General features: G+C 50.8%; 3 protein-coding genes across 3 annotated transcripts; 1 reads left to right on the top strand and 2 right to left on the bottom strand.

The window, feature by feature from the left end:
- Window positions 1–487: 487 nt before the first annotated feature.
- Window positions 488–2,925, top strand: G6M90_00g035520 (uncharacterized protein; the record flags this gene model as incomplete). Its single annotated transcript, XM_066130170.1, has 5 exons — window positions 488–533; window positions 1,113–1,417; window positions 1,469–1,836; window positions 1,887–2,236; window positions 2,294–2,925. The coding sequence occupies 5 exons, from the start codon at window positions 488–490 to the stop codon at window positions 2,923–2,925; spliced, it is 1,701 nt and encodes a 566-aa protein (XP_065986289.1).
- A 175-nt stretch (window positions 2,926–3,100) lies between these two features.
- On the bottom strand, window positions 3,101–5,542 carry MAK5 (ATP-dependent RNA helicase MAK5; the record flags this gene model as incomplete). The annotated part of the gene is made up of 2 exons (XM_014691460.1): window positions 3,101–3,979; window positions 4,037–5,542. The coding sequence occupies 2 exons, from the start codon at window positions 5,540–5,542 to the stop codon at window positions 3,101–3,103; spliced, it is 2,385 nt and encodes a 794-aa protein (XP_014546946.1).
- Window positions 5,543–6,160: 618 nt separating this feature from the next.
- MLP1 lies at window positions 6,161–12,375 on the bottom strand (the record flags this gene model as incomplete). Its single annotated transcript, XM_014691459.1, has 2 exons — window positions 6,161–11,964; window positions 12,084–12,375. 2 exons carry the CDS (start codon window positions 12,373–12,375, stop codon window positions 6,161–6,163), a joined length of 6,096 nt encoding a protein of 2,031 aa, XP_014546945.1.
- Window positions 12,376–13,255: the final 880 nt, after the last annotated feature.

The following is a 13,255-nucleotide window of genomic DNA, read 5'->3' as shown; positions in this document are numbered from 1 at the left end:
AATATGTTCGAGAAGTGTTAGCGCGTCTTCATTTGCTTCGAATTTGATCTGTACTTAGAAAGTTGACTTATTTTGCGATGCATTTGTTTTCCTTTGGAGTAAGGATACGAAAAGAATTCAATTGAACTATAGTTATCAGTATACATACATACAATCCTGATTTCTAACTTGTGCATATCCTTGCTCGTGAATTGTGGGTGGCGGCGCGACACAGTAGTAGTATCGCAACTCACACAGTACCATATATATCTAGTAGACTACTAAGTACCAAGTATCCATCGTGAACATCGCAAACTGGTCCAGATTCACGACGGCGTTGGCCTGCTACTTTTATCTCATGGCTGTCACTAATTGACTGCGAACACATCTGCACGAAGTGCCGAGACTAAGTCCAAGAAGTGTACATGATTAGCCTGTCACTTTGACGACTTTTGCGCACCACAAGTGCACGACAGGTACAGCTGAGCAGTCCAAGGCACAAATCATCATGTCGACATTTGACGGAATTGTGGCCGAATTTCCAGAAATACGAAGTAAGTCTTTTGGCGTATTGCTGGATTTCATCTTCAATATGGTTTTAATATCTTACCAGTCGACTTCTTCAGACGACAGCCGGATCAGCCTCCACCCTTGGCATGTTTCCTAAGCCACGTCCATAGCGACCACCTAGCCGGACTGGAAACATTGCGCTCCCCTTTGTTAGTAGGAGATTGCCCTCACAAGCCTAGTCTTCAATATTCTAACATGTAAAGTGTATATTGTTCTCAAGCAACGCGAGAGATTCTGCTGCGACTTGAAAGGTACACATGCAGAATCAACCATGCCTGTGGCATTTTGGAGGCAAGACAGCAAACATATAAGCACCTACGGAAAGTCCTAGTATGGATATCATCGTTTTATTCGCCCGTATTCCCGCTCATCCTTCTGATACATTCTCTTTTTTTCAAAAAAACAGAAGTCACTTCCTCTCGAAGCACCAACGGTGATAGAGCTGCGCCATGGACTTAACATCCAAGTCACATTGTTTGACGCAAACCACTGCCCAGGCTCAACCATGTTCTGTACGTAGCAACCGCCATCCCTATCCGACGTTTGCTTATACAAGAAAACAGTGATTGAAGGCCAAGGCAAAGCCATCCTCTACACGGGTGACATTCGTGCAGAACCGTGGTTTCTCAATGCACTTGCCCGGAATCCAGGCATCCTGGAGTATACATGCGGTTTCAAGACCCTCGACAAGATATACCTCGACACTTCATTCCTCGCAGATATTCCATTCCAAACAAAATCTGAAGGCATAGCTGATCTTCTGGCAAAAGTTCAAAGGTACCCGGAAGACACCGTCTTCCACTTCCAAGCATGGACCTTTGGCTATGAGGATGTGTGGATTGCCCTATCTAAAGCATTAAACTCTCGTGTGTGTACAATTCCAAATTTCCATACAAAACGTTTTCTGACTATTCTAAAGATTCATGTCGACGACTATAAGCTGCGAATATTTAATTCCCTCAAGAGTCGTTCCTCTAATCAACCCTTTTCTCCAGAATTTCACCTCGCAGCAGGTGCTGCGGTTTTGACAGGCCACATGTGCGGAAATACCCAGCATTTAGGTTGCCTCACCTCGGATACCAGTGTCCGAATACATAGCTGTGAGAAGGCGAATATGTGTTCTGTCGCCAAACACCCCTCAGTCGTTTCGATTCGACCAGTAGTCTGTCGACTCCCAGGGGGTGAGAGCATGATGGAGAAGGGTGTTGGAGGCGGGGGAACTGATCTGTCTCGGGAAGCTGAATTCGACTGCATTACTCACGAAGACGTTTATGCATTATTAGAGTCGTAAGTCGTTCCACTTGTCCACCTCTGACTCGTGCGGCTAAATTGTCCAGACTGCCAGCTTGGAATCAGGTCGATTCTGAAACAAGGAAAGACATAAGGGCTATGTTGGCAAGCATGTCTTCAAGCGGCCGGGATTTCGCATTGAACATGTCCATTGAAGAATTTAGCGAAAATCTCACTGCGGACATGAGCTCTCTGATACAGTCTCTTGCCAACAGATTGTCCAGCAAGACTGGCGTGGCGAAAACGCCTGTTAATGAACGATCTGATAGTCTCCCCAGGGTTATCCTGTTTCCCTTTGCGAGGCACTCTCCCTATGGAGAACTGTGTGAACTAGTCAAGGTGTTCAGTCCAAAGGATATTTGGCCATGCACGGTAGACAAGCAATGGATAGAGAAAAGTAAGTCAAGCGCCGCAATTTTCGCAGTTTTGCAGACTCTGCTAACGCGTGCAGCAGTAACCGTGGAGTCTCTGTTTGGTAAATATTGCTCGAAGCAAATATTTGAACACGACAAGCAAATGGCGCCGTTGATTGCCCAGGAACACGAGAAAAGATCTCGTGAACTAAGGACACCAATGGTTGATAGCCAGTGCGATACCAGTTTCGAAGTCACTCCACAAAGCAAACGCATACAAGAACAGGCAGTCCTCAGCCGACCACAGCTGCCGAATGCCTTGGTAGAAGGTGCGCAGGCACAAACTTGCCATCCGGCACATGCTTCATCATCTGAGGAGCCTAGTTCAGTAAATTCCATATATTCAAACCTTCACTCGAAGGCACGTACAGGTGAGGATCATGTTTCGCCATCACAACATGAGGCAGAGCGCGGCGAGAAGTCCAGCACAGCGGCACGAAAACGACCATATCAAGAGCTGGACGATCCCAGCGAATGCAGCCAGGACAGCGCCAGGACAGACTCACAAATGGCAGGCATAGCTATCGACTCTGTTTCATCCCTAGGCGGCTCTGCTCTACGACGAGATGCGTATAAGGCCATGTTAAGCAATACAAATGAAGGCGGTGCTTGGGTACCGATCTCTCTTCTCTCCACGGACGCTAATCACCACGAAGAAGAGGTAGAGCTATAAACAATTCGTGCTCTAGGTTGGCGAACTGTAATTACTATATTCTATTTTCACTCGTCACTAGGTGAATGGACACATTTCTGAAGAGCCGGGACATGTGGAATAAAGTAAATGTCAAGTCCATATTAGACATGTATTCAAGTCTATGCTTGCTCTATATGCATCCATAAAAGCCCCTTCACAGGCCCAGACCCAGTCCCAAATTATCACCGCCCAAGAAGATGCCGCGTACCGAATTATCCCTCTCCTTCAACAGCTGCGCAACATCTACTCTGCCGCCTGTAATGTACCGTTCGCTCACGCCCAAATTCACCCTCTGACTCAACTCTTGCCTCAGCTGAGCCTTTAGTACACCCATCTCCGCCTTGGTCAAAGCCTTCGCCTCCTTCTCCTTCCTCCGTCGACCGCCGCCTCTGCTGCCTCCACCCCAACCACTCGACTCGGTGGCCTCGAATTCCTCAGAGTCATATTCCACACCGAGCTCCTCGGCCGCGTTGCGGAGCCAAGCATCGTTGCTGTGGGCCTTTTCCTTGGCCAAGATTGCATCTGTGATTTTCTTGGCCAGATCCAAGCGTGGTTTAAGACGAGAGGCAATCTTCCGGTCGATGGGCAGGCTCTCAATGATGTGCTGTTTCTTGCCAGATGAGGCTCGCTCGGCGTGGACTTTACTGGCAAGTCTTCTGGTCGGGAGGACTTCATCCGGCGAGCAGAGGATGATGCTGACACCGCTGCGGTCGGCGCGGGCTGTGCGGCCCGAGCGATGGACGTAAGTGTCTGCGGCACGCGGGACGTGATAGTGAATAACCTGGTCCACTTCCTTGATATCGAGACCTCGCGCAGCAACATCGGTAGCTACGAGAATGGTGTTTCGTGCTGCGGTGAACTTTTCCAGGGACCGCAGGCGAGCCTTTTGGATCATTTGTGAGTGCAAGGGCAGTGCGTTTTGGTTGAGGTGCTGGAGGAGGGGGGTGATTCGGCGAACGGCGGAAATGGAATTAGTAAAAACCAGTGTTCGACGGCCGGGGTTTAATAAGAGCACTGTATATAGATAGAGATCCTGCAAACCCGGAAAGTCAGCTTCTCGATGGCTCGCCCTCCAGAACCTCGGACTCACCTTTTCCATCGCTCCGCACTCAATCAGACCCTCGCGAAGATTATCCGCCATCTGGCTCACAGGATTGACATCGATGAACTTGGGCTCGCCCCGGAACTTGAGACACTTCATGAGATACGCCATCTTTTCCTCGTCACTCCCAGTTTTGGCACTCTTGCCCTTGCCTGCGAGTTTTGTCTGCAAGTTCTTGTCAAAAGTAGCCGAAAATACCAACGTTTGCCGCTCCCTGGTTTCATCTTCTGCATCAGAAGTGTCAGAGTATCCATTCTCTTCGGGGTTCTCTCTATCCAAGGCGCCAATAATATCTTCCGCCTCCTTGAACTGTCCGACTTTGAAAAGCCTATCCGCCTCATCGACCACCAAGAACTTGATTCGAGTAAACTGTTCTTGGAGCTTTGCATCTCCATCAAGCACCTCCCACAAGCGACCTGGGGTACCAATCACGATATCTGCCTTCTCCAACTGTCGTTGTTGCTTCTGAATACTCAAGCCTCCGGTAACAACGCAAATATATGGAGATGCGGGAAGCCCGTCGCATACGGCTTTAATGTGATCACCAATCTGCTTAGCTAATTCTCTTGTCGGGCTGAGAATCACAGCCATGGGACCTTCCCTGTTCTTCTTGTTCGGCTGGTCATCATCATCCCCCGCCTGGTCTTCTTGCTCCTCATGCGTGTCCAGCCATTTTTCGACAATGGGAATACCAAAAGCCAGTGTTTTTCCGGAACCAGTCTGCGCTTTACCAATCACATCTCCGCCGGCAATAATTTCCGGTATCGACTTTTCTTGAATGGCAGTCGGCTTCGAGAATCCCAACTTTGCAATCGCCGACACCAAGTTGGGCGACAAATTCAACGCCACCCAGTCGCCCATGTCGAGGTCGTCGGTTTCGGCTTCTTCGTCCGCCATTGCTGCCAGCGCCAGGAACTCGTTGCCGGCCCCATGTGAAGCGGACTTTTGTAGCTTTTTGTCGGCAATCTTCTGTTGTTTGGATTTCTTCTGCGTGCCGTTGTCGCTTTGTTGTTGCCCCTTTTGGGTCTTGCTGGCCTTGCCCTGCTTGACTGCTGAAATCGTTTCTTGAGATTTCTCGCCCTCCAAGCTATCTTGAGAATCGCCAGCTTCGCCGGAATCGACAGGCTCGCGCGCCACAATGTCGTCGCCAAACCCTTCAAAAGACTCCTCTTCATCTTCGCTATCGGACACTACGGGCTGACTGTTCGTTTTATCGCTCTTCACGACGAACTGGACTGCTTCGCCATTCTTCACCACGTCCACGCCAGAGAGGACCTGAAGTCCGCCAAAATCTTCACCCACTGATTCCCATGCCAGGGCCGAGGGATCGAGTACGGCACGTCCAACCGGAGTAGGTTTCGTCTTGTTCTTGAACTTTCCGCTCGTCTTCGCATGTGCTTTCGGTCGGGTGCCTGCCTTTTGCAAGTTCTTGTTTCGCTTCGGTTCAGGCCCAGTGGTCGGCGAAACCTTGCGCTTCTTAGACTGTGGTACCATTGGGGGCTGTGATAAATTAGCTCGGCCCCCGAGCGGCTATTTTGCTGCTTGGCGTTCAAGATTGGCCTAGAATAATTGCGAGTTGAATGCAATAGTTTTGCGGCAAAAACTTGGGACGGGACGGATGTCTGAACTTGCTGCCATGGAGCCCACTTCCAAAAAAAAGTTGGACAATGAAGTGACGGTGGAATTTTTTTGCGCCAGCCCAGGCGTGAATCGGCATAAGCTGAGCCGACCTCCGACCCGCCGCCATCCGCCCAATCGCTGCCGGCCACAGACCTCATATCTACCTACCATGACCAGACATCATCAAAAGAGAGAGAGCAACCAGCTCCCAAATTTCAACTCACACATGTTGCATTCATATGCACTTGGTCTCTCAACAGAAAGAAATATAACGATATTATATCATGCTATCGGTACAGTGTGCTATAATTCCGGCCCTTATTTTGAAAGATGAGCCCCGAGTATCCCCTTCCAAAACAGCTTCAAATATGAGTACAGAGAATCGCAGTATAAGCTCCAGGTGTTTCACGTAGCCGCTTCATCCATCTGTCTTGTTGTCATATTTTATAACATCAATACCCCTCTGCCCTTCGTCTCATGCTATTATGTTATTCAATGTGCTCCACGAGCTCTTTTGGCGCCGCCTCCAGCCTCAGAATCTCCTCGAGGACGCTTGGTTCCAGGTTGGAAGTCCGCAACGCCCGGGTTCATCCCTCCTCGACCTCCTCTATGGCCTCCTCTGCCCCGTCCACCTTGACCGACCGCACCTCCATCTTGGTTTCCACTAGCACCTCGCTGCGAAGGAGGAACATATGGGCCACCTCTTCCCCGGCCACCCCCTCGTGGCATAGGAATGTTAGATCGAACAGGTTGGGCCTGTTGGCCTTGTTGTTGCGATTGGTGTTGCTTAGCCTGTGCAGGTTGTTGCGCCCGCGTCTCTGCAGCTGCTGCTGGCTCAGTCTTCACGGCAAAGGGGTTAGGCGCGTCAGACTTGGTCGCATCTGCCGGAACAGCAAACGGGTTATTAGTCGCCGGCGCCGGCGAAGGAACAGCACCAGAAGCTGGCTTAGATGCGGGGGTCGCTGTTTGTACAGGGTGCTGAGCGACTGCAGTAGCAGCAGCAGCAGGCGTTGCGGCACCCGAAGCTGGAGTCATTGGAGCTTTTGCTCCCTTTGCTGGCGTTCCAGGTGCCGCCGTCGCTGGAGGCGGTTGTGCAGATTTCGCAAGTTCCCAAACTTCCACAACTGGCTTCTGTGGCGTCTCGTTTGCTGCAGTTTCCACGACACCCAACTTAGCCGTGGCCGACTTCAGTTTGTTCTCGGCCATATTAATACGGAGAGTGGATTTCTTAGACTCCATCAGCTGAGCTTGCTCCCGAGCTGATGCAATCTTGGCTTCAAACTCGGACTTGATTCTAGTACTTTCTGTCTCCAGCTTTTTCTTTATGTTAGCAGCAATAATGTTCTTAACAGTTGCGTTGGTGGACAGGAACTGCCGGATGCTGGCATCGTCTAGCTGAGAAAGGTCCGGGGCACCGCCCGCGGCCACATTCGGTGTAGAGGGCGCTGCGGCAGGTTGTTGCTGCTCTTCGGGTTTGGCTGGTGTTGCAGGCGGTTGGGAAGACACAACGGGCTTCTCGCCCGCATTTTCCGCCTGCCAGATGAGCTTCTCCTGTTGGAAAAAAAGTCTGAGATCATCTTCCTTCTTCTTGAACTCCTCTTCCATCTTGGCCCGGCTATCCTTGAGTTTGCCGTTAAGAGTATCACGCATTCTATCGGATCGCTCTTTAATAGTTTGCTGGATTTTGTTCTCCGCCTCATTGGCTCTCTGTTCTAATTCGGCAGCCTTGGACTCTGCAGCAATCACTCTCTCCTCCAATGCCTTTCGCTCTTCATCAGACAGACCAGCGATTGTGCTGTCACCCGTTCCTCCTGGAGCGGCATCCTCACTAGTTGTGCCATTGGTCCGAACGGCCACCTCATCCTGCAACTTCTGAGTCGCCTCGTCACGCTCAGCAATAGCATTTTGCAGCTCTGCACGAAGCTGTTCAAGCTGGTGTTCCGCCCCAAGTTTTTGGGCGTTTACTGCTTCCAGTTCCTTGCGAGCATCGGCCAGTTGCTTCTCTAATTGACTGACGACGTCAACGGATGTCGTATCAGCAGCTGGGGCCTGTTGCTCAGGCTGATGCTGTTGGATTTGTTGTCGAAGCTCCTCCACTTGTTGTTTGAAAGATTGAACTTGTTGCTCAAGCTCCGACTTCTCTTTTCCAACGTTTTCGGCGAGTTGCTGGGCACCTTGGAGATCACCACTTGCCTTGTCAAGTTGCTCCTGCAAATGGTTGACACGCTGAGCAGCTTCATTCTTCTCGCCGGTGAGCTTTCTAGACCGCTCTTTGAATTGCTCGGTAAGCTTGGCGCGAGTTGTTTGCCAAGCTTGACGTTCGCTCTCCAGTGTTGAGTCAAGTTCGGTAATCTTCTCTCGAAGCGGCTGCTCGCCCTGTTTGAGACAATCACGCTCAGCCTCAAGGTCAGAGATGGTTTTCTTGAGTTGCTCCATCTCAGCTGGGTCAACACGCCCGTATTTGGTGAGGATGCCTTCAGTCCGCTTTTGCCAGCGGTCACGGTCCTCCTGGATCTGCTTGATCTCCTCCTCAAGATACGACTTTTGCATATTAAGATTGTCAATCTCAGCTTCGAGCGGTTGAACTTTACCCTCCATCTCCTCAATCTTCTTATTCTTCTCAACTATCTGATCCTTCAGTTGACTGTTCTCGTTGCGGAGAGCGGCACTGCTTTCGCGGTACAAATTGAGCTCGTGGAGTTTTTCCATCAAGTCTTGGTGTGCCATTGATGAACGGCCACTCTGCGCAGATTGTGTTCGCTCTTGGTCGAGTTTCAAGCGAGCCTCGTCCAACTGGGACTGCGTGTACTCGACTTGCTGCTGGAGGCGTTTAGATTCTTGTGACTTTAAGTCGTATTGAATTTCGAGTATGTCCTTCTCACGACGTAGGTAGTTGTTGAGTTCTCGTAGCCCTTCCAAAGCATCTCCAACATGTACGGGCGACATGCCCTCATCGCCCTCTTCATCGCCGTTTGATCTTCTCTGCTGCAACGCTGCAACTTGGGCGGTCAAGCCCTCAAGCTGCTGGTGCAGCAGTTTGTTTTGAGCATTAACGTCCTCACGTCGAGCCGTCAACTCAGCCATTTCCTGTTCTAGGTGCTGCCGGCGATCCTCCCAGGAGCTCTCGCTTTGCGCAAGGGTAACCTTGGCTGATTCAGCTTCTGCTCGTAGGGATGCTGATTCACTCTTAAGCGCATTGTAATCGGTGCGCAGTTGCTGGACGAGCTTCGCAGCTTCAGCGTGCTTGACCAACTCCTTCTCATAGTCTTGCTGCGCCTTGGAAGCAATCTCAGCCTGGGCCCGTAAATCTTGCTGATGATATCTAGTGGCCTCAGCATGCCTGGCACTCTCTTCCTTCAAACGCTTCAGCTCATCCTCCAGAATCGTCTTTTCGTCCTCATACTTTCGAGCAACGTCGCCTTGGGAATCACGCAACTGTGATAGCTCCGTATTTGAACGAGACAGCTCCTCGGACATGTCTTCGATCCGTTGACTGAGCTCTTTGATTTTATTATCCTTCTCTTCAATCATGGCCTCCATCTCCTGTCTGTACTGCTCTTGAGAACCGCGCAAGTCTGCGAGCAATTCCTCATTACTCTGACTTAGCTCCCTGTATTGCTCAGCCTGCGCCTTTGCATTCTCGAGTTGGGTATTGGCCATGTCAAGATCCCGTTTGAGGTCAGAGATATCGTTGTTGAGGTCGTGAAGCTCTGCCTCAAGCTCTTGCTGTCGTTGACTTGCGTCATCTAGGCCAGGTCGTGGCGTAGGCCGAGGCTGCAAGCGGCCGACACGTTCTTCGGCATTTCGCAGTTCAACCGTCAGCTCATCAACTCGAGCCTGCAAGTGATCTCGAGTTGTCTTGACGCCAACATGTTCCTCGCGGATCTGGCCAAGGCTTGTCATGAGCTCATCAATTCTCTTCTGCGCCTCTTTTGATTCGAATTCCTTTCGGAGCTGCAGCTTCTTGCTTTCATCTGTCTCATTAGAGAGCCTTCTCTGGACATCAGACAACTCGCGCTCGAGGGTGTCAATCTTGGCTTGCGCCTTTCGTCTGGCTTCAGACTCAGACATGTTGCGTTCATTTTCCAAGGACTGTTGAGTGGCGAGAAGGTGGTTTAGTCGGTTCTTTTCTTCGATCAAGTTCTCGTTGTCCTTGCTCATACGGTCCTGTATGTCTTTCCAAAGATTTTTCTCGGCCTTCAAGTTGGCGGTTTCGTTTCTCATACTATCCAACAAGCCCTTGGTTTCAATGAGTTCCTCGGCAACCTGCTGTGTGCGAATGTCCTGCTTTGCGGCAGTCTCCGACAAGGCCTGGACCCTCTTCTGAAGTTCAGAATTTTCAGACTGTAAGGCAATGTAGTTGCTCTGCAGCATCTCTCGTCGTTCAGATTCTAGTTTCACCTCACCCTGCAATTTGACGCGTTCTGTCTGAAGTGAATTCTTCTCCGTGGACAAGTGATCAATTTGAGTGCGAAGATCTTTGCGGACACCATCTTGGGCATCTCTGAAGCTGTCGTACTCTGATTGTAATTTTCGGAGAGCCTCGATGAGGGACTCGGCCTGCTCACTACCCTCTATGCTAGCGAGGGGTGCGCGCTGGCTACCATCTAGAGAGCTACGCATCATGGAGGCCTCGTCGACACCCGCACCGCGCTGTTGGAGAATTCGTCGGAACATGTCTCGCTCCGTCTTGTAACTCTCCATCGTATTCTTAATCGATCGGCTCTCCTCAGTCATGTTCTCAAGCTCGCGCTGCAGCTTCTCGACACGATCATGATCCTCCTTAGCTTGATGTTTTGCGGCGAGAGCTTCTTCACTCTCAAGCTGCTCGGCAAGTTCACGGGTAATGCGCATCAAGTCTTGGTTCTTTTGCTGCAGAGACTTGACGTCTTTGAAAACCACCAGCTTCTGGGTAATGAATTGATGTGTGTCGGAGAGATCAGAAAGAGCCTCTTCTGTGATCTCTCCCCTCTCCAGCTGCTGCAAGCGGTACTTCTCTTCCTCGCTCAGTTGATCCATGCCCTTTTCAATAGCATATACATTGAAAACAAGCATCTGAATCTGGGTTCCCAGATCCCGAAGTTGTGTTCGCAGAATGTTTGTCTCAGATTGAGCCGTCGCCAGGGCGCTTTCCGCCTTGCGAGCTGCCTTTCTCGCAAGATCTCGCTCTTCAAAGCTTTGCTGGGAAAGCTCGGACATGCGTGCGATTTCGCTGCGTAGCGTATCAGACTCAGCTTGCAACTCTTGAATCTCGGGTGCCTTGGCTTCAAGAGCCGTCATCATTTCGTCAAGCTCCTCCGAGAGTTGATGATTCCTTCGCTTCTCGCTGGCCAGCTGTCCTTTGACCTGATACAGTTGGTCAATAGCTTGGGTAGCGGTCATTGCCGACTTGCGAATGGAGACGGGGGTGCCGAATGGCGAAGCTGCACGGCCCGCCAACGAGCCATTCGGACGTGGTGTTTGCGGCGCTGAACCGGGTGGAGGGCCCTGTTCTATACGAGCCTGGGCTTCGTCAAGTTCGCCTTCGAGTTGACTGATTCTCTCCTCCATCTCCGTCACGTTTTGCCGTTCTTGTTCCAGCTCCATACGAACCCTTCTGATTTCATTTTCGTAGTTTTCTCTTAGACGCTCTTTCTCAGCCTCAAGGTCCCGCACACGTTCCGAGTGCTTTTTGCTCAGCTGGTCAGACATATCAACAAGCCGCCTCTGATCCTCAAGTTCTTGCTTGTAGCTTTCGATAGTTGTGGCAAAGGCGCCTTCTTGTTTCTGTAGCTTAACAAGGGCCTCATCCGCCTTGGCCTGCATGGCATCAAGACGTTCGCGGAGCTGCTGCTCAGATCGTTTGAGAGCGTCGACTTGTGACTTGACATCCTCGTTTTCGCGCTGGAGCTCTGCAATGCGAGCGCCCTTTTCCTTTCTGTATTTCAGAGACTCTTCGCTCTTGGTCTTCAGCTCAGTCTCAAGCCATTCGCTGTTGCGGCGAGCCAGCTGAAGTTGTTGCTTCAATGACTCCTCGCGGTATTTGGCGCTGTTGAGTAGACCCTTGGCATTTTGTTCTGACTGTTGGAGAGCCGTTACCTCTCGAGCAAGTTCGACATTACGCTGGTGCTGCTTCGTAAGCTCCTCGGTGATGGTTTCGTCGCGTTTGTTGTGTGATTCGATGATGCTTAGGTTAGTCCGGTTTGACGACTGCAGAGTCTCAATCTTGTCGGTAAGACTCTTCACTTCAGCAGCGTGATCAGAATTCTTGGCCTTTAGCACCTGTAATTCGTTCTCCAAGGATTGTCGCTTCGTCTCTACAAGGTACCGGCCACCTCCAGTTAGTAAAGTGTTTTCGCAACCCGGGCTCCAGGTCCTCATTCATGATGCCAGAGCTCGAAAATTGGGAGGAGAAATGCACAGAGCTGAAGCTCACCTTCTTCCTTGAGTTTCTGCCTAGCCTCTTCAACATCCTTCAGTGCCTTTTCTGTAGTGGACTTTGAGGCTTGTGATCTGTTTTCGGAGCTCCTAACCACATTTTCCAATTCAATATCGGTCTGAAGCTTGTCGGCGTATAATGTGTCAAATTCGTGAGCCTTGGCGGCAACGGCTTGAAGCAGCGTGGCCACCAATTCCGCCGTCGGTTCGGTCGTCAGTGTTGTCAACACGGGTTGGTCAAGGCCTAAGTGGCCAGCGACATAACCCACATCGACGCCTGCAGCCGCCATTGTCGAGCCTGGCTTAGATGAACAGCAGAGGCTGTCTCGTCATCACTCGGTGCCCAGTGCCAAAACCATCCAAAGTCAAGGTACAAGAGTCGCAATGTAATAAAATCGAAGTGAGGAGAAAACACGTGAAGCAACCCACAAGACTCCGCCGGCTGAAGTCCGTGAAAGGAAGGGTTTGAACGGCGAGACGCGAATGATGTTCGAGGCGTCGTCGAGTTGTGAGGTTTCAAGATGCGGGTACAGGCTGCTAGCTTCAGAAAGAAATGAGCACCAGCTAGTTCTTGGAGCTCCAGCCTGACTGGCTGTTTGGCGCGCGCTTGCCCTCGCGAAGGCTTTGGGCGATTTCAAGAAAGTCCAAAGAAGTGGCCATTGCATGAATCCCATTGGGTGGCGCCCAAGCTAGTGGGCTTTGTATCCGAGGTTATGCCGATGCCTACCCTAAATTGTACGAAGCAAGGTTGACGGTCACCGGAAAACAAACCAGGTGTCAATGTTGATTTTACAACCTTGATTCATGCTTCCATCAAATGATACCAAATATTGATGCTATTGGTCACCGGCTAGTTCCCGGGCTACTCAAGCTTCGGTCTCTGGTTTTGTCAACTGTACAACAGTGTCAAGACTCACCTTCTTTCAAGTTCTCGGCCCCCCCAAGAGCCCTGGATGCCACCCTTCGATGAAATTCCAGTAGTCTCACGTATATCATATGCCCGAAGGCGCTTCAAGGAATTAACCGGATCGATCCAATGCCTCAATGTTCTGCGGGTTGGCCCAGCACTGCACAACCACATTGCACCGGTACAAGTCGAGGGAACCTAAAGCGCCCGCGTGAGATGTTGGGTGAGTACCACCAAAGTAGAAGTGAGGCGACAGGTTGTGA

Source organism: Metarhizium brunneum, chromosome 2 (assembly GCF_013426205.1).
Source record: "Metarhizium brunneum chromosome 2, complete sequence".
In the NCBI taxonomy this organism is placed as follows: domain Eukaryota; kingdom Fungi; phylum Ascomycota; class Sordariomycetes; order Hypocreales; family Clavicipitaceae; genus Metarhizium; species Metarhizium brunneum.
The sequence above is the reverse complement of the archived record's forward strand: the minus strand, read 5'-3'. Positions and strand labels throughout refer to the sequence as shown.